General features: G+C 36.4%; 1 protein-coding gene across 4 annotated transcripts in view; it reads right to left on the reverse strand.

The window, feature by feature from the left end:
* Positions 1-1,744: 1,744 nt before the first annotated feature.
* Positions 1,745-21,351, reverse strand: part of LOC128227618 (nuclear receptor subfamily 2 group F member 1-A-like) — a 20,535-nt gene continuing 928 nt past the window's right edge. Inside the window, exons 1-4 of one of the 4 annotated variants that reach the window (XM_052938322.1) lie at positions 21,284-21,351; positions 14,922-15,467; positions 14,271-14,315; positions 1,745-4,918 (exon numbers count right to left, since the gene is read on the reverse strand). The exon at positions 21,284-21,351 is cut by the window's right edge and continues 928 nt beyond it. In XM_052938322.1, coding sequence (XP_052794282.1) covers positions 4,644-4,918; positions 14,271-14,315; positions 14,922-15,467; positions 21,284-21,351 — 934 coding nt within the window. In that variant the 3' untranslated portion in view covers positions 1,745-4,643. The remainder of the gene's footprint in view (positions 4,919-14,270; positions 14,316-14,921; positions 15,468-21,283) is intronic. The other 3 variants (XM_052938323.1, XM_052938324.1, XM_052938325.1) reach the window with 3 other exon arrangements.

Consider the following 21,351-nt stretch of genomic DNA (forward strand, 5'->3'; position numbering starts at 1 on the left):
ATTTCGAAATATATACTTATGTATTTTTTGTTTCATTCCTTGAATATGCATCATCTCCTCATTTCATAGAAATTAGCAGAGTAATAAGGAATTCTAAGATGCCAATTCCAGGACGTCATCTTTGTTTCATCTCATAAATGCCTCGCCTTTAAACATGCTATGTTTTCGGGAGCTTGAGACTAGTTGAGTAGAGTCAAGTAAAAGGTTGCAATCATTCGGTCGATTCTCAGACCTTTAACAGGAATTGAGATAGTGTCGATTCTCATCCTCTTCCGGTCGGATCCCATCCTCCGGTCGATTCTCATCCTCTTCCGGTCGGATCCCATCCTCCGGTCGATTCTCATCCTCTTCCGGTCGGATCCCATCCTCCGGTCGATTTTCAGTCATCCAGTTATTCGATTCTACATCCTCCATGTTCTTGTCATTTGCTTCCAGTATATCTTATATCGAACGAAACCATCCAGAACTAGCAAATAGTGCAGCGGGACACCCATTATAATTGCGAAAGAAAAGGAAAGGAATCGAGGTATTCGTCAATGTACATTTAAAGCCCAATTCAATGCTCAATTTCAAATTCAACTGTTCTACTTACTGTTGAATATTCATGTAAAAAACATTCACGTTTGTGACTTGTTTTGCTCTAAAAATCGCTACTAACCCATTATGATTTCAATATTAAATCAAGATTTCAGTATTTAACCGCTGACTTACCTATGCTGGGTTGTACATTTGGAAGAGGGTATGTACGGTCTAGCACAATCTCACAGCAGTATGCAGGAACTGCAACCGTCATTAACCTGAATCACCTGACATAAACCCCGTGCATGTTTGCTCGGATAGCAAAACACTGGATCACAAAGGTTACGCTATATGCGGCTTTCTGGCACGGAATGCATACAGGCTGATAAAAAGTAGAAAAACATGCAGCGAGGTTGAAGCCTTTTGGATTGGGCGTATACTGCTGAATTCAATAAACAGTTAATAGACGCTCACAATTGCAGAGGGTTACGGCAGAAATGCATGTGATAAGTTTATTCACTTTGGTTTAGACATTACATGACATTCGAGATAAGGTTGAGATCCTCGTGCCAAAGAAAAAACAAACGATAGATTTTATTAGATATTTCGATATTGGCTTTCTTAATGTTCTACTGTAAGATTGTTTGGAGCAGAGGGCGAAAGAGCATATGAGTGGTAACACGAGACGAACTCAAAATAGATATCATTAAACAAATGTAACCCAATATGACATAGACAAAGTAAAATGCATAGAGAATAATTAACACTTCTGTTTTACTGTCATCCAGTAACAAACAGTGACTTGTACAAAATTCACCAAGTGTTAAATATCTTAACAAGAAATATGGCTGTGACACTTGGCAAGCGTTCTGGTTGCAGTTCCTTACCCAGTCATTAATCTGACACCGGATATGCGACTCACATTCTAAACCTAACGTCTTATCATTCTTTAAAGCTGATATGCATATTTATTATGAAGGTTTCTATTCATCTTATCTGCATGTCGAACTATGCATTTGCCGTCATGATCCCATGTCATGGTTACTGCAATGTCAACTGCGCAAAGATAACCTATATTTTACATGTATGTTTAATACTGACCGTAAACGTGTAGCTGAGATAACTGATCTTGCCCCGGCGTAGATCAACGAGAGCAGCCTTGCAGTGCATAGGTCATGTATGGGACAGAAATTGGAACTTTCGTGATAAAAAACAAAAACCCGAATGCAAATAAAATTGTTTTATTTCTTCTGTAAGCGGAAAGAAATGTGTGTCTTGGACACGAATAATGTAAGCACAACACTATAATTATAACATTACACAAATAATACTTTTCTAGTTCCGTAACAAATTCATTGGCTAACTTAATTACACTTTTATAGAAAATGACAAGAAAGCACAGTTATAGGACAACGTGTCACAATGAAGTTCTTACAGACTATGGAAATAAATGAATGCATTAAAACAAATATGAAATCACCAGAGTAATTGTATTAGTTCTGTGAATATACATGTGGAATGTGGAAAACCACTGAAAGATCAGATAAAGAGAAACAAGGAAAATAGTCAAAAAAGTTCACTTTTTAAAAACGTTTTTTTTTTCTTTTTGGAATTGCCAAACATGACAATCCGTTTATTCATTCCAAATAATAAAGTCAAAACGTTCACTTCCTTAAAAACTTCGAAGTGAAATAATTTAGTTTTGTATATGAATTATACATTTTTGTGCATAAACGTTTTCTGACAGTATATCAACAGTATATCAACATTTTTTTGTAACTGCATCATTGAAGAAAATGTTTTTTTTAATACAACTACACATGCGACTGTTTTGTTTCAAGAATTACTGAATAACATAACTACATCAAATGAAGCATACGTTAAAAATTAGAAGTTAAACTAATGTGTTCAACTAATGACTACAAGATGTACAGACAGGCGAACAGTTGTTCACCGTTGGAACATAGAGCTCACATAGTGTACACTGGTTTGAATTAGATTAAGACAGTTGAATACATAGAGATACATTGTACATGAATAATAATGTAAAATTGAAATGCACCAATGTGGTTTTAAACCTAACAGAGTGCAAATGTGAATGAATTATGGCAATTAGTGGTGTATACGTATATACAAGAAGATCATCATGACTTAAATGAAAGACCTATGTGAACAACATTTTAGTAGGCGCATATTATGCAACAAAGCATGGGAGATAAATAACGTTCAAGTCATTGTGAAACGTGAAAACGAAAAACGTCAAATACATACACTCGACAGTTGAAATAGAATCAGTGCTTAACTGTAGATGTTTACAGAAATATACACAAAATAAATGACATTTAACTTATTTTCCTGTTCTTATGATTCATTATTCACGCGTCATAAGTGTAATATATGGACTGCACATACATGTACCACACATAAATGTACCGCACTAGTATGACAAACAGTTCTTACGAGAGCATATGGGGTTTCAAAACCAGCCGTCAGTATGAAAAATTTACTCATTCGTTTAAAAGATGGTGACTTATATAATATTTCCTTAGTAGAAACTGTACTAATTTCTGAAATAAGAGGCATCGCAAAGTTCTCTCATCGAGCGTAACGTACGATCGATCGTTAAACACAAGTAGTAATTATAAATATAAATGTCGAAAAAAAAAAAATAAGTATCGTTAAGTAAACAAAGTTTTTTTTTTAAATTTGCAAACATGTCGTGATATATAAACTTGAGTCTTTTAATAAGAAGCCCCGCCCGCCTTTCCAGACCCCAGCATCCCCCGTCCGTTACCCACGCACCCCCACCCCGTCCGGACCTCCAAGCATCCCGCCCTTCCTATCCGGACCTAACTTTAAAGTTTAATGAGCTGGATATTTTGCAATATCTGCTGTCACGTACGCAGTGAAACACTTCAGAAAAGAAAGAAGTACAAAATATAAACTGCATGGAATGTATTACAACGCCATTAATAATTGAATTATACATAAAAAGTATGTAAAGTTACAAAATAATACAACTTCTATATACATGCTGCTGAATTGAGTGGTCTTGTGTGGATTGAATACGAGCATTATTATTAAGAAGCCACTCTGTGCTTGCATCAAATGGACTTTGGTCATTTCCAATGCTGAGTGGAGGAGATGGATGGATAAAAGCGGCTTTGGAAGCCTTGCACGTGTGCTTCTTACAGCATCTTATTTACAGAAATATGGTCATAAAGTTAACCCTAGCACTAATTATAAATATTGCAATGCATTATTAATAGACAAGAGTTCATAAATTTAATATAAGAAGGTTTTTAAACAGGAAAGAATACATTTATTATGTCCGTTTACATCGTATGCCATTTAATGACACACTATAGGTAAAAAATAATAATTAACATTTTCATAGGTTTTGCAAGTTTTTGAAACTTCTAAATAAGTGACTGGTTTAAAACCTTAGTAAATGATTGTGAAATTAATTACATATGATGCGATGGGTTATGTGAATTATTCAATGATTTCAACTGTGTGGGCGACAGTAACATTATCTCACATAGTTAATTTAGTTTATAAATACTGAAGAAAAATGTTAATCTACCTGTACACATACTTTTGTAGATTTAATTATATCAAGATTGAAAATTAAAAGAAACCGCATGAAGCCAGCTTTATCGGCACTCTGCATCAGGATACATCGTGCTATGTGAATGGATTAGAACTCATTGATAAATATACACGAGACCAATTTTGATTGGAAACTCGTCAATAGTGTGTCTGAATAGTTTACTGTCTGTTCTCGACTACGACCAACACAACTATAATAATAACAACAACAACAACAAACAACAACAACTGCTCATTTCCATTCCCTAAAGACAAAAGCAAACCTCACCTTTATCCTTTTTAAATGTATTAAAAATGCGCATCGTCTAACTTCAACCAATAAGAAAAGTTTCTGCGAAATGTCTCACTGGCAGTATCGATCAGACCTTTAGCGTTAAAGTCATGCCCTCTATTGACATTGCAATCTCTCAGCCAATGCTGCGCAGTTCTTGAGAAGATCAGAAGGTTACAGTGATTTGCTTTCGTTACCAGAGAATGGGCGACTAGCCGTATGAAGCAAAGATAGTCGTGTACTATTGGATTGCCATGTAGGGCCAATTAAATGAGCCTCCGCTGAGCAACATATCTCGTATAAGTGTTTCGATGGGCGTCTTGCCCACGAGGCGTACAAAGAAGAGCTGTTCAATGACGGAGGCGCTCACGGTCCTCAAGGAGGGGAGACGGAGGAGAAGTTTGCCAAATCTGGTGGGTTGGTTGGGGTACTGACTCCGGCAGTACTCCTCCAGCGCGCACTGGGACTTCTCCTGGATGCTGTCTATGTGGTTCGCGTCAGTAATTCCACACGTGTCTGAAAACACAACAGCGATATATTATTATTATTATTATTATTATTATTATTATTATTATTATTATTATTATTATTGTAGTGCTGAGCATTGCTTTGTAACTGATATGATAAGAGCCATGCTAGGGCCAGAGACCCGTTTGGACCAGGGGCCAGAGCCAGGTTTATTTTTCTGACATTGGTATACATGAATGTACCCCTTGAATTAGAATATATAAATATGTATTTAATTACACAAATTAATAAAAGAACGTTTAAAAGTGTGTTTTTGCTCTATTTTGATTTCAAATTTTATTAAGTGTATCTCAAGTGACTTTAAAACTATTTCTGACTATTTACTTGCAAACAGTGATGAGTCTCAAGTATTCATCATGTCTTAAGTGTTTTGTACAAAAAGACAAATAAAAATAATCTTAATCGCTAAATGACACCTTCACTTCAAGCAAACATTTGTAAATGACAAATCAGGCCATTTATATCTTGTGACACTGGCATTTTGTGTCACTATAGTGATGATTTAACTTAGGTATCATTAATTAATTAAATAATTAACACTTGGATGATACTGTCACTAAATGCGGTAGGCTTTTTGTTAAACGGCATATTTTGGAAAACACCTATGCAGTGGTGCCTCGTGATCATTCGACTGCATGTATTTGAATAATAGGCTACCCCTTAATTGCCACAATTTATATTACCAACTATACATAACAAGCACTACAAGTCATGGAATGTATGGACTGTAGATATAGTTTCCATTCAGACAACCTAGACATGTAAATACGAAAATTATGCATGAGCCCATGTCATTTATACGGTGTCGAGTTTCACAAGTCTGTTAATATTTGATCACTGTGATTAGAAGCAGCGTGGTTATATGTAGACCATACTATATTTATGCGCACTATTTACTGTGATTCATGCCAGAAGCACACATTGATATGTATATAAATATATATTGATAAATTTCTAGTCTTGGTCAGCTGGTACTAGAATATAAAAGGGCAGCTGTCGCATCATTCCTGCCAGATTATGCAACATTTTGCATTAAAGGGCCAAAGGCGAAAAGGAAAATGTCAGACTAGCAAATATATATACGTTTATGAAGGAAAGGTTCAAGAAATCTGTGGCAAATTATAGCTGGTAGATTCGTCAATGCATTAATATTAAACACCACGTGTTAGTGTCATGTACTGGGTTAATGTTGCAGTGTGAGAATTGAGACATTAAACAATGGATCACCCATCAGCCAAGGTAGATGGATTCATGTGCAAGATGTTACATCATGCACCTCCAGCTGATTGTATGTGCAGTTAAACTCCTGCTCAACAGAGATGTACATGGGGAGATTTTTAAAACTTTTAACTGAACTAGCAAACAGTGTGATAAGCTTGACCTGGCAGTGTGCCTTTTCAGCCTCAATAGGCCCCAGCTGGCGGGGAATGTATATACACCATAATGTTTATATATCTGTATTTTATTGCGTCTGGCGCAGTAAACCGCTGCATTAATGTTAAGAGGTTACTGCTTTGGGGTTAAGTTTTGTGCATACACATTGCGTAACACTGATATCTCTGCCACATATACACTCACGCTCGTTGCATGGGTTATGATAAAAGAGGCCCAGCCAAGGGAACGTACTAGCATGTTTAACGTATATGTGAAGGTATGTGGCAGGAGGTCTGGACCGGGGCAGTATTACAGACAAGTTGTGATATCGGACACTACTCGTACAGTTTATTTATTCGGTGTAATCATCGTTACAAACATTTTCATCTATCTCTTCTTCTAGTTCGAAAGAAATGGCACATTTCATACACATCTTTCAAACATCTGATGCGGGTTTTTTTTGTCTTAAAATTTCTGCATCAGATATTGTAAGTTATTAACGGAGAACTTCAAATTATTGCGCTCAGGAAAAACAAAGACAAAACGCACGTCCGAACCGGATTAAAACTAGAGAACAAGTGAGAAGGCGCCAAAATAAAGAAGGGCGGACAATTCAACATTCGGCGCTGAGAAAGAGTTCCCTCCCTTGATAATTATTAAATTTTCTCAAAATTAGTTAAATACCCCCCGACATGGCAAATGTGTTAAACAATGATTGGCACCGTGTATGTTTGTCAGTTTCGGTTATATTTGCATTATGCAGAAAAAGGAAAGTTGAAAAACTATGTTACGTGATCAAACCTTTGGTCAAGATATTGTATAACCGTCATAAGAAAAAAATAACCAATGTCGTTACAGTTACATTAAAGCTTTTTTGAATGCCTATTACAAATTTGATAAAACAATTAGAGGAATAATGAGAAAAAAACGATCCATACATAGACATATACAAGTAAATACATAAATAAATTAAATGAATGAATGAATGAATGAATGAATGATTGAATGAATGAATGAATGAATGAATGAATGAATGAATGAATGAATGAATGAATGAATGAATGAATGAATGAATGAATGAATGAATGAATGAAGGAAGGAATGAATGAATGAATGAAGGAAGGAATGAATGAAGGAAGGGATAAATGAATGGAATAAATAAATAGATAAATAAATAAAATAAATAATAAATAAATAAATAAATAAATAAATAAATAAATAAATAAATAAATAAATAAATAAATAAATAAATAAATACCTTTTTAACTCATATTTAAATAAATAAATAATAAATTGAATAAACAGATAGATAAGTAGCTAAATTATTTTTTGTCCTTAATGTCGTGGAAATGAGTTCCAAGTATTACTGGAAGTAGTTCACTTGACCAACTGCCAAACAGCAATAAGAATAGAATTTAAGTTCAAGGGCCAATAACTCCACATATGAATAAGCTGTTGCTGAACATTAGCTAACAAAACTACACATGTGCCATGATAATGATAACCAAGTAACCCAGTATCAGAACCATTGCATATTTTAAAGTGAACGGGACTTCACTCTATGACTTGGCAGTTGCTAACAAAATCATTAGAACATTTACAATCTCTCTGAAACTATGGTAATAGTTTGCTCAACAAACACACATGTTTCCATTAGTGTAACATTCAAAATACAAGGGCAAGTAACTCTAAGACGATTGGTTGTGTCTAACGAGTTAACCCGTAGTCATTCACTTCAGAAACTTAAATATAGCTATACAGGAAATCTAGTTAAAAGGCATATTTCTGTACAGGACTTTGCCACAACTGACTGAAATGTGTTACACTGGTGATCATGCATATAACGTATAAGATCGTTTTCTATTATATTGTGGAAGTAGTTCGCGCCACAAACAATTATGCATAGCCGTAAATGTAACAAGGTCAACTTCAAGAGGACGTAAATGTTGAACAACTTTGCCAAAACTTATTTAACTAAAATATGTTAGGGACTAGAAAACTTTATGGCCATCATGTACACTAAGTTTCAGACCAATCCCACATAAAGACGTGAAGAAGTTCGCTCGACACCCCATGACCATATTAAGTGAACACGCATATTAAGGACCATGGCGCTTAAACGAATTGGCAGCAATGTGTCAAGCACTTTTCACTGTATATAGTACCGACCCGACAACAATTGTACAAGTAGTTTGCTTCTCAAACCTTTAAAACAACCGACCGACCGTTTGGTGACTCCAATATACACCCCTTTTACCTTGGTCACCCGGGGTTTTATAGTTCTGTCCACTCTAAGATTGATATTCTACTTGTTTATGATGCAATGTCCCTGAGTACGTTTTTACTAAGGTTAATTAATAAAAAGCTTGCTACGCATCGTTAGCAAGTTGAACATTCAAGACAAGAACGTTCTGACGCCATAACCCTACAAGTTGATATTGTTATCAGCGTAGTAGTCATAATATTAAACTAAAACTCTATTGGAAATTATTTATTTTCTGAGATAAGTTTAACAAGAACCGTCAAAACACTTAAAATAAAAACTCGCGGGAAGTAGAATCAGTATGGGACCGTATCCGAGGATCTAGATGCACGCCTAGTGCAATGGCATTTATCAAGAGTGTCTGCGATCTGCACGTCTTATCGGGAAGTTGCGTTACCGAGCTTGCACCGTCGATAACAGGTGAGCCCCCTTGCAAAGAGACGCGCTCGAGGGAGACATGTATGCTTTTTTCCTGTCTAAGTAGGAGTTATTTCAAGAATAAGGTGAACTAATAGCATTTATTGCCCCAATATTAGATGTATCATCAAAGATGAAGAGTTTGAGAAAACTTATTTAAAATTGACAAGAGAATTGAGAATATCAATCATTAACTGACAAAGGATATTTTACATGTTCAAACAATGAACGCAAATAGCTGACGAAGTGTTTGAAATGGTGAGAAGCACATATCGAAGTTAATCTAGAATATGTTCATAAATTTCAATTTTGCTAGTAGGGAAACGCAGACCCCGTTTAATTGTTCTGTCAATTATAAAAGCAGCTAACCTGATTATCTTTATTCCCACATTAATGTGCGTTACGAAGGCGACTGAAGGCAGTCAAATATCCCGCCACGGTATATTTCAAGTCGCGATGTACCAGATGTTTAGTGATTGACAATAAACGTGACAAGAATATTCCTAGGTCTAAACTGGAAAGTTGAGAAATAAATTCGTCAAAATTTGATTACATTGTGCTGGTGTTCTACATATAAAAACTGTATGACGAATATCACAGTGTCGCTATTAATAATATTATATCACGCAGTCCTATATAGAGTATGTAGTCTGGCCATAATACCACAAAAATGCTTTAGACAAAACACAATATCAATCTCAACTCAATTTCGACCACAACTCCGCATAGCATCACTCAAAACTGTATTTGTTTTGCTAGTTTTAATGCGCATTATCTTAAAGATTATGTAACATATATGGTCATAGATTATGTTGATAAAACATATTTAGTCAATATTGTACAGACAAATAATTCTAGAACAAGGCTTGTACTTGAGTACAGTATATTATTGTTGAGTTTTTACTCTAGTTCATTTCTTTCTCCTAAAAATAATATTCTTTAGGATATTGAGCAAAATGTTTTTAAACAATCAACGTAATGCCCAAGAAAATGCGTTTTAAGTTTAACCAGAATTATTTCAGATAGAATTACTCATGAAAAATGAGCCTTTTGAGTACATAAGTAATTTTGAAACATGACATTCTTAAAATGTTGCAAAAAATGTTGAGCTTGGAATTGAGAAATGAATGAAGTATGTTCGTAATATTAAGGCCAGGCAATTAGCTGAACAAATCCTCTGTGGCAACACCGAACTATATCGGTCCGCATGTACCCAAACACATACATGAGATTTGTCTGAAGTTGAATGTAAATGATTACCTGAGCTGGGCCATAGCTTGGTATTGACTTTGTTTAGGGAACAACTGATAGTGCGATACCGATACATGGGATAGGCAGAGGGTTTTGTCGTTAAAATGCAGATTAGTAATGTGTTTTATCTTAGCTCTAAAGACATCCTGAATACACTATACATGCCCGGGTGCAATGGGAATGTGTTTTCCTGGTTGATATTTCAACAATTAATCACACGAGACAAATTGACTTAAAAGTGATATTGTCTTGTGGTTAATAATGCATAGACAACAGCAACAATAGTATTTGTTACAACAAAAATGCTGTCGGGAAAAATAAATGAGCAACAGCTAAACCAGTCAATAAATGACCAGCTAGCGTGGCTGAGATGCAATGAAGTTCAGAAGACATGATTAAATGGATTCTTTCGAAATCAAAAAATAGGATATCATATGCCATATTGTAAGACACCTCTGGTTATTTCCGAAAACTATATTATAATACCGACGTATTGACATAATCAACTCATAATCATCTAATCAATGTGTATCTCTGATTCGTTCCAATGAACTTTATGGCGTAACGGTAAGCAGCCTCTATTGGACTTGATGACGTTGCGGTAAGCAGCCTCTATTGGACTTGATGGTGTTACGGTAAGCCGACTATATTGGACTTGATGGTGTTATGGTAAGCAACCTCTTTTGGACTTGATTGTGTTACGGTAAGCAGACTATATTGGACTTGATGGTGATTCGGTAAGCAGCCGCATTCGGACTTGCTGTTGTTACGGTAAGCAGTCTCTATTGGATTTGCTGCTGTTACGGAAAGCAGTCTCTATTGGACTTGATGTTGTTACGGAGAGAAGCCTCTATTGAACTTGATGTTGTTACGGAGAGAAGCCTCTATTGAACTTGATGTTGTTACGGAGAGAAGCCTCTATTTGACTTGATGTTGTTACGGAGAGAAGCCTCTATTGAACTTGATGTTGTTACGGAGAGAAGCCTCTATTTGACTTGATGTTGTTACGGAGAGGCTTGATGTTGTCACGGAGAGTGGCCTCTATTGGACTTGATGTTGTTACGGAGAGAAGCCTCTATTGAACTTGATGTTGTTACGGAGAGTGGCTTCTATTTGACTTGATGTTGTTACGGAGAGTGGCCTCTATTTGACTTGATGTTGTTACGGAGAGTAGCCTCTATTTGACTTGATGTTGCTACGGAGAGTGGCCTCTATTTGACTTGATGTTGTTACGGAGAGTGGCCTCTATTTGACTTGATGTTGTTACGGAGAGTAACCTCTATTTGACTTGATGTTGTTACGGAGAGTGGCCTCTATTTGACTTGATGTTGTTACGGAGATTAGCCTCTATTTGACTTGATGTTGTTACGGAGAGTGGCCTCTATTTGACTTGATGTTGTTACGGAGAGTGGCCTCTATTTGACTTGATGTTGTTACGGAGAGTAACCTCTATTTGACTTGATGTTGTTACGGAGAGTGGCCTCTATTTGACTTGATGTTGTTACGGAGAGTGGCCTCTATTTGACTTGATGTTGTTACGGAGAGTAGCCTCTATTTGACTTGACGTTGTTACGGACAGTAGCCTCTATTTGACTTGATGTTGTTACGGAGAGTGGCCTCTATTGGAATTGATGTTGTTACGGAGAGTAGCCTCTATTTGACTTGATGCTGTTACAGAGAGTAGCCTCTATTTAACTTGATGTTGTTAGGGAGAGTAGCCTTTATCAGACTTGATGCTGTTACGGAGAGAAGCCTCTATTGGAATGGATGTTGTTACGGAGAGTAGCCTCTATTGAAATTGATGTTGTTACGGAGAGTAGCCTCTATTGAAATTGATGTTGTTACGGTAAGCAGTCTCTATTGAACTTGATGTTGTTACGGAGAATAGCCTCTATTGGACTTGATGCTGTTACGGAAAGTAGCCTCTATTTGACTTGGTGTTGTTACGGAGAGTGGCCTCTATTTCACTTGATGTTGTTACGGTAAGCAGCCTCTATTGGACTTGATGATGTTGTGGAAAGCTGCCTCTATTTGACTTCAGGGTGTTACGGTAAGCAACCTATGTTGGACTTGATGGTGTTGTGGTAAGCAGCCCCTACTGGACTTTATGGTGTTGCGGTAAGCATCCTCTATTGGGCTTGATGATGTTGTGGTAAGCAGCCTCTATTAGACTTTATGATGTTGTGGAAAGCAGCCTCTATTGGACTTTATGATGTTGTGGTAAGCAGCCTCTATTGGGCTTTATGATGTTGTGGAAAGCAGCCTCTATTTGGACTTGATGGTATAACGGTAAGTAGCCTCTATTGGACTTTATGGTATAACGGTAAGTATCCTCTATTGGACTTGATGGTATTACGGTAAGTAGCCTCTATTGGACTTTATGCTATAACGGTAGGTATCCTATTTTGGACTTTATGCTATAACGGTAAGTAGCCTCTATTGGACTTGATGGTATAACGGTAAATAGCCTCTATTTGGACTTGATGGTATAACGGTAAGTAGCCTCTATTGGACTTTATGGTATAACGGTAAGTAGCCTCTATTGGACTTGATGGTATAACGGTAAGTAGCCTCTATTGGACTTGATGGTGTTGCGGTAAGTATCCTATATTGGACTAGATGCTATACCGATAAGCAGCCTCTACTGGGCTTGATGTTTTTACGGAGAGCAGCCTCTATTTCACTTGATAGTGTTGCGGTAAGTAGCCTCTATTGGACTTGATGGTGTTGGGTAAGCAGCCTCTATTGGACTTGATGGTGTTGGGTAAGCAGCCTCTATTGGACTTGATGGTGTCGGGTTAGCAGCCTCTATTGGACTTGATGGTGTTGGATAAGCAGTCTCTTTTGGACTTGAAAGCGTTGCGGTAAGCAGCCTCTATTAGACTTGGTGGTGTTGGGTAAGCAGCCTTTATTGGCCTTGATGGTGTTGGGTAAGCAGCCTTTATTGAACTTGATGGTGTTGGGTAAGCAGCCTCTATTGGACTTGATGGTGTTGCAGTAAGCAGCCTCTATAAAACTTGATGGTGTTGCGGTAAGCAGCCTCTATAAAACTTGATGGTGTTGCGGTAAGCAGCCTCTATAAAACTTGATGGTGTTGGGTAAGCAGCCTTTATTGGACTTGATGGTGTTGCGGTAAGCAGCCTCTATAAAACTTGATGGTGTTGGGTAAGCAGCCTCTATTGGATTTGATTGTGTTGCGGTAAATAGCCTCTATTGGACTTTATGGTATAACGGTAAGTAGCCTCTATTGGACTTCATGGTATAACGGTAAGTAGCCTCTATTGGACTTTATGGTATAACGGTAAGTAGCCTCTATTGGACTTGATGGTATAAAGGTAAGTATCCTATATTGGACTTGATGGTATAAAGGTAAGTATCCTATATTGGACTTGATGGTATAACGGTAAGTAGCCTCTATTGGATTTGATGGTATACCGATAAGCAGCCTCTATTGGACTTGATGTTTTTACGGCGAGTAGCCTGTATTGGACTTGTTAGTGCTGCGGTAAGTAGCCTTTATTAAACGGACTTGCTGTTGTTACGGTAAGCAGCCTCTATTGGCCTTGATGCTGATATGGTAAGACGCTAAAGGAAATATGGATGATGCTACAATTTAAGTAGGACGGCATTAAATGAGAAAAAAATCTTTTTGTTTAGTGCTGCATCTCCATTTATATCTATTTTTTTATTATAAGTATTAGATTAAGCATTATTATTATTATATTTATCATTATTATATTTATTATCATTGTATTTATATTTATTCATCTTTATTATTATTATTATTATTATTATTATTATTATTATTATTATTATTATTATTATTATTATTATTTTCACCAACTTCATCAACATTCAATTCAGGTCCAGTCTATTTTCTTTCAAAAAAGTAGAAAATCTATTACATTTTCATGCTCAACAATATAATATATGCATATCATCTAGAAACATCGTAGTTGTTTTTTCTTTTCTGTTGTTAAATAAATGATAAAATAATGCAGTTTATTATACATTAAGTCGAGAAAATATACTCACTGTATGCATTCGAAAGTCTCTGTGCAGGCTGTTCAGGTTTTCTGTCTGAAAGAAATATGTACAGAAGATTAAAATAGTTTAATGGATATCATTATTAAAGTAAATAAAATATTTCGGATTTTAATTCTCATACATGGCAATGGATATTTGATAATTTTTAAGAAGGAAGGCCAATCCCACCGCATAGTTAACAATTATTTGTCGTCTATATATCTATTTTGGCACCCAGTGCATGTATAATACAAGCGATAAATTTGGGATACAATCCAAACTATTAATTACAGTATTCTTTGTTTCTGCGCAAAGGACACAGTCAACCAATTCATTACGGTCTGAAGATCCCTAAAATAAAAGAATGTAGATCTGCTATCTATGTCAGACCTGTTTTGCAATCTTTAAAAGGCTATTGTGTAATAGATCCATTTGAGACTCGAGATCAAGGCGATGTTTGAGGCATTCACTTCTTCTCTATCTCGATCCTCCTATTATGCTGTTGTATTTTAAATTTTATACATTCCAAATTAAAGAAGCCTTGTTTTAAAACTATAATTTACCTAATGCTGACTTCAGCATTTATCTACCATATTCTGTAAATTAGTAAATTTAAATTAATTAATAATATTATAAACGTTTTTGCGTAATGTATCTTACCTGAGCTAAATAAAACAATGGCTTTTAGACAACTATATTCTGCTGAATCGACGTGCAGTATTTTCAATTTTTCCACTTGTTCTTGAAATATTCTGATATGGTCCATGAAGGCCACGACCCTGTCGGCGGCCATGGGAGAAGCGTGGAGCCCTGCGGCCGCCAACAAGGGGGCCACGTGCAGTGGCATTGAGCATTGAGCGGCGTTCAACACGAACAGCTCGCTCCAACTGAGTCTTAGCAGAGCAACTTGATCTGTGATCTGTAACTCGGGAAAGAACGGGATGTTCCTGGCCCATTCAACAGCGCTGAAGAGCAGGCGCGCTGCGAGCTCGCAAATGTTTTCTATTCCCATGATGTTGTTTGGCTGCATGCACTGTCCGTAGCGGGATGTGGGGTACGGCTCGGCACGGAGGAGCATGGAAATGAAGCTGGACAGGTACGTGTGGCCAGTCAGAGGGTCGCCGTTTGTGAACGCCATCTGGCCTGCGAATGGGTGCTGTGTCGGCGGTACCCGCCCCCGCTGTACCGCTGCAATGACAGAAACGCCTAAAATAAGACATGCTTACTGCCAATGATTGGAAAAGAATTGTTCATATATTCAGATAAACGTCACATGTCTATGTCGTCTGAATCCGGATGAAGAGGGCCTAGGAAGGCTTGGTTTTTTAAATATGTCGTACATTCGTGAAAAAAAAATATATTGACGATACTAACTTCTCCAATTATAAAAGTTCTTGACTTACAAACTAACTATGTGAATCGGTGGGTCTAAATCATTGTAATAGGGCTCATTATTTGATGTCATACAATACTATTTAAATGAATAAATCAATGTTTAAAGGTAGGGTTATTACTAAATTCAACAAGTTAACGGGCAACAGTAGTTCGACACTTAAAGATAATAAATCGCCAAGTGCCATACATTCTTCATAATTTCGACATATTGTGTTGTATTTTGAATACATTTCTAAATTAATTAATATTAAATTTTAATTTTATTAACGTGTGGTACAAGCGTGTTTGTGTTTTATTAATTTGAATCGCATAAGGACAATGGCAGGTCCAGTGGCAAGTAATATGAACGAGTCGTAATATGGACGAGTCAAGTGGCAAGTAATATGCACGAGTCCAGTAGCAAGTAATACGGACGAGTCCAGTGACTAGTAATATGGACGAGTCCAGTGGCAAAAAATAGGGACGAGTCCAGTAGCAAGTAGCATGGACGAGTCCAGTGGCAAGACATATGGACGAGTCCAGTGGTAACAAATACGTACGAGTTCAATACCACCGATACCATAAGGTAGTTAATTCACTACAGACTTAAAATTGGAATTCAGGGGGAAAATAAATTTCAAAAGTTATACCAAGGAACGTGAAGGGTTGGACAATATAGCATTCTGGCTCGACACGGCATCCAGGTGCATCTTGCGCGTTTTTATATCTAACAAAACTGTCGAATAAGTAAACAAAACTGAACTTGAATCTGGCAGTTCGGTAATAGTTTGCATTTTGGATCTTGCTCCGTGCAAACTGTTGCAGCGACATTATCGTTTTAATACCAGACATTTGCATTTTGACCTTAGCGCAAGTACCTTCTGACATTTATAAAGCAGGGCGGAATTGAAATGTTGCCATTAAACGCTGTAAAGTCCCCACCAAACGTGTGTTTGAAAAGTGTCGTTTATAATAATAAACTCTAGATTCTTATAATGTTCCTGAATGCCAATGTCATACACCGGCCACTACCTTCCACTGTATGTGAAGTTCATAATCGGTTCATCGGGCCTACATAATAAAATATATTGTAACTTGTATAATAATAATAATAATAATAATAATAATAATAATAATAATAATAATAATAATAGAAATAATAATAAATAGTAATACTTTTAAATCATTTCCCTCAATATTTTTAATTTCCTACCAAAATGTCTTCAGTACACGGCAGTAGTACTAAATGAGAGATTCAACACCGTGGCATTTCGTTTACTTCCTTTGCTATGTAAATAGTAACATACTTCATTATTCAATGTTTCAATGATTTAGCAGACGACAGTATAGATTTTGCACGTCTGGTTCTGACCATCCATCTTTATGACATTAAATTTGCATCCAAACAAAATGTGCAGGACGTCTGACAATACAAATATGCCCGTGCTTTTGTTCATGATATAGAAAAGTTAAAAAAAAACATCGGAGATATTACCCAAGTGTCGCCTGATTACCATAATTCATTTGAAACCTTCCTATTCAGCGCCCAAGCTGTGACCGTCTATGTATTATGTCATCTTAGACTGTTCAAATTAGCTTGCATTACACATGCACCCTGGTCTGGGCGAGATATCAGGTATAAACAGACTGCAAAAAGGCAGGCGACGGCTTAAAGTAATGTTTTCATTAAAAAGATATTTGGAAATGTATTTAAAACTGCAGAACATGTATATACAACATTGATGATACGAGTATAATGCTATCTGAAAAAGCAGAGAATTATGAACTTAACAAATATTTTATATTGTTCAATTAAAATATTTTACACCATATTTTGAACTTTTATTGTGTCTTCGCCTTCTAAATAAAACTTCGCAGACGTTGAATAGACGGTATAATAATGATATGAACATCATTAATTGAACTTAATATTCCTTTAATAATGATATGTGGATAGTGTAAATATCCGTTAATGATTGCTGGAGGTTTCATATGCCAACCTTTACAAATGTTTAAGTAAACATGTTCACGGTAAAAGGAAGATAGCACAAAAAACCTGCAATTATATTTCAACTAGGTCTTATGTACATATGAGGGCCATGCATTCTGTCAAAATGTGCACATTTCGGAACATCGTATTCCGACATTCGCATCGTAAGTAACGTGCAAGTTCTGAAAGAGATGAAGTTGTTACGGGAAAAGAGTAAAATAAATTAGAAGCCATCGATATTAAGAAAATTGAGAAAACACATTTCGTGAATGAAAATACGCCCTATCGCGTAACCAACGCAACAAAATTTACATCAAATAAATGTAAATTTCACCGCGAAATCTTGTTAGTTGTTAACCCTGTACTTTAGATGAGAGCAATAAATGTTAGCGAGATAGGTTTATTACAAATTCTTCGCTATCATGTCTGTAGGAGTCAGCTCTGTATGGCACCTTTTAAATACTAGTTATTTATTTTGGTCCATCGAGTGCTTTGTTTTTCCTGCTTTCAGAATGGGAACTAAAATTGGAATTCGAATTTAGCGACATTCATTGAAATGTTCATGGAGATCAGAAGGTTATGAACAGTTAATGTGGATGTAGAGAAAGTAGTGGACGCGAGGATGTCCATCGCTTCGATGGGAGATGAACTTGGAATTCTGATACATGTATCACCACGCTATAGTTTATGCTAAGTGTACAGATCATGACTATTATGATTAAAATAGAACATATGAGACAAATTCATAAAAAAGTATGTTCATGTTACAGCCATTGTTCCAGGCGCTAGTATGTTCATGTTACAGCCATTGTTCCAGGCGCTAGTATGTTCATGTTACAGTCATTTTTTCAAGCGCTAGTATGTTCATGTTACAGCCATTGTTCCAGGCGCTAGTATGTTCATGTTACAGCCATTGTTTCATGCGCTAGTATGTTCATGTTACAGCCATTGTTTCATGCGCTAGTATGTTCATGTTACAGCCATTGTTTCATGCGCTAGTATGTTCATGTTACAGACATTGTTTCAGGCGCTAGTATGTTCATATTACAGCCACTATTTCAGGCGCTAGTATGTTCATGTTCCAGCCACTATTTCAGGCGCTAGTATATTCATGTTACAGCCACTATTTCAGGCGCTGGTTTGTTCATGTTACAGCCACTATTTCAGGTTATGTATGTTCATGTTCCAGCCACTATTTCAGGCGCTAGTATATTCATGTTACAGCCACTATTTCAGGCGCTGGTTTGTTCATGTTACAGCCACTATTTCAGGCGCTAGTATGTTCATGTTCCAGCCACTATTTCAGGCGCTAGTTTGTTCATGTTACAGCCATTGTTTCAGGCGCTAGTATATTCATGTTACAGCCACTGTTTCAGGCGCTAGTATGTGCATGTTACAGCCACCATTTTTTCAAGCGCTAGTATGTTCATGTTACAGCCATTGTTTCAGGCGCTAGTATGTTCATGTTACAGTCATTGTTTCAGGTGCTAGTATGTTCATGTTACAGCCACTGTTTCAGGCGCTAGTATGTTCATGTTACAGCCACTGTTTCAGGCGCTAGTATGTTCATGTTACAGTCATTGTTACAAGCGCTAGGGAAGTTACTCATAAGAGTGCACAGCACGTTCCCACAGTGTTAGAAGGTCGATAACCCTCCTCGCTAGCCATGCTGACCTGACCAGTTGCGCGCGCGGTCACCTCGCCGCCTCAGACATGCTCTTACAAACCATTAGTGTCCAGACTCTTAAATCAGTCTGATCCGACATCCATTTATGTTTTTAAAATATTATTTACCATTCAACCAGCATCATTTAGAAACTAAATGTATTGCGTTTCACAGTTTTAGTGGAGGAAGGGTTTACGGTACTTGAATATTTGCGGCACTTGAAGCAGTATTGCAGCGAGGGAGTGTTTATTGTCACCTCTATTGCTCTTCTATTGAAGCGGCGAGACTTAGATGAAAAAACATGCATTAAGTTCGCGCCCCAGTAACGTTTATTAAGCCAAGATGGTTTGAAAAGATAAATGAGAAAACTCAACAGCTCGGGTCGCCGCTGCTGCAGCTCACTGTGCATGAAAACGTCAAGTTCAATAGTATATTAAAAACTTGTCACACGTTACAAGAAGAGTACTGTTACATGCACCAACAATTAATGATACCAAAAGAATAACTAAATACGATTCAAAATGAAAATAACAATAAAATTGCAAACCTTTATGTAAATAGATGTGGCTAATATACGATATGGGTGTAGAAACATACGGGAGATATGGAGCAACTAATGAAGTTGTTAATTTAGAAACTCTCAATGATTTTATTAAAACTTGTTACCGTTTAATCTACCCTCAGCGCTCCCCAGATCACCTGTTCGATGAAGGTAACACAACCACGAAATACAAAAAAGGCAGTGATAAAAATCTAGAATCATTTCTGTATTAACTAAGCTTCTTGACTTGTAATGAAGCCGAAGACAAAATAATCGATTAAATGCAAAATAAAACCATTAAATTCAGGCTTTAAAAGGTGCGCTCCTTCTGAATGAGGTATGTGAAAATGAATAATTAGCGAAATGCATTACAAAATTGAAAAAAAACAACCGCCTTTACGTTGTATTTAACTCGAAGACCAACGACGCATTTAGCGAATTAATCGCTACCGCTCAAACTGTGCAGCGCGCACATTTATGTTTCAGAAAAAATAGATGGGATGAAAGTGATAGCTTGAAAAAGTTAATAAATGATCAAATAGCTGATTTTCATTAATGATTTAGTATGGCTTTAATTCATTTAAACAATATTATAAATAGTTTGAGTTGAATGATTCCATGACAAATAGTTATTTAAGCTCGTGTTGAGTGTTCGTTGTCTGGTGGAAACACCATTTTGTACTTTTAGAATGCGTGCGGTTAGCAAGTTTTGTCCTTATGCTTAAAGGTTATCGCCTACAGTTAATTGGTTATTAAAACTAGATTGCAAGCTGTCTCATATTGCTTGAGTCAATTTAAAGTCTCTAAAATGCCAAGCTTTCTTATATATTGATATGCAAATAGCACCATTCCTTGTGTTTAAATACGTATATAAATAATCTTAACAATGTTAAGACAAACGCTAATTATTTCAGTTAAAAAGACGGACAAACAAATGAAAATAAAAACATGACCATCCTTAAGTTTGAAAATATATTATTGCTGTACAGAGCAAAGACTGTGATTAATAAAATGATTCCTGATTTGATTTTAAATACATATAGTTATCACATATATTAGAGATCCATTTACAATAAACAACATGTTCATATTGATAAAATTAAATTACTGATAACATTATATTAAAATTAAATTATACCTGTTATTAAAACAAATATTGCTCAAATGTTTTATTTCTACAGGTAGTTAGGATAGTTGATAATCATTTCCGTATACTATTAACTACATTTAAACAAAACTGAATCACAGCTAAACACAACTGAACATAGATAAAATCTACCGACAATATACTAAATATAGTCTCGTTCTATTATTTATAACAAATATGGTAATCTAGCACTTGCAGACAAGACTAATAGTAGAACCTAATTATTAATAATAAACTCAGTTTACGGCACATATGATGTCGTCTGCAAGTACTTTGAACTAACGTTTGGTAATAGTATACAGACCGTTGAGGAGCTTACCTTCCCGTCTCATCCCCATTTTCAAGCACTTTTTGAACCGGCAATACTGGCAC

This window comes from Mya arenaria, chromosome 3 (assembly GCF_026914265.1).
Source record: "Mya arenaria isolate MELC-2E11 chromosome 3, ASM2691426v1".
NCBI classification, from domain to species: Eukaryota; Metazoa; Mollusca; class Bivalvia; order Myida; family Myidae; genus Mya; species Mya arenaria.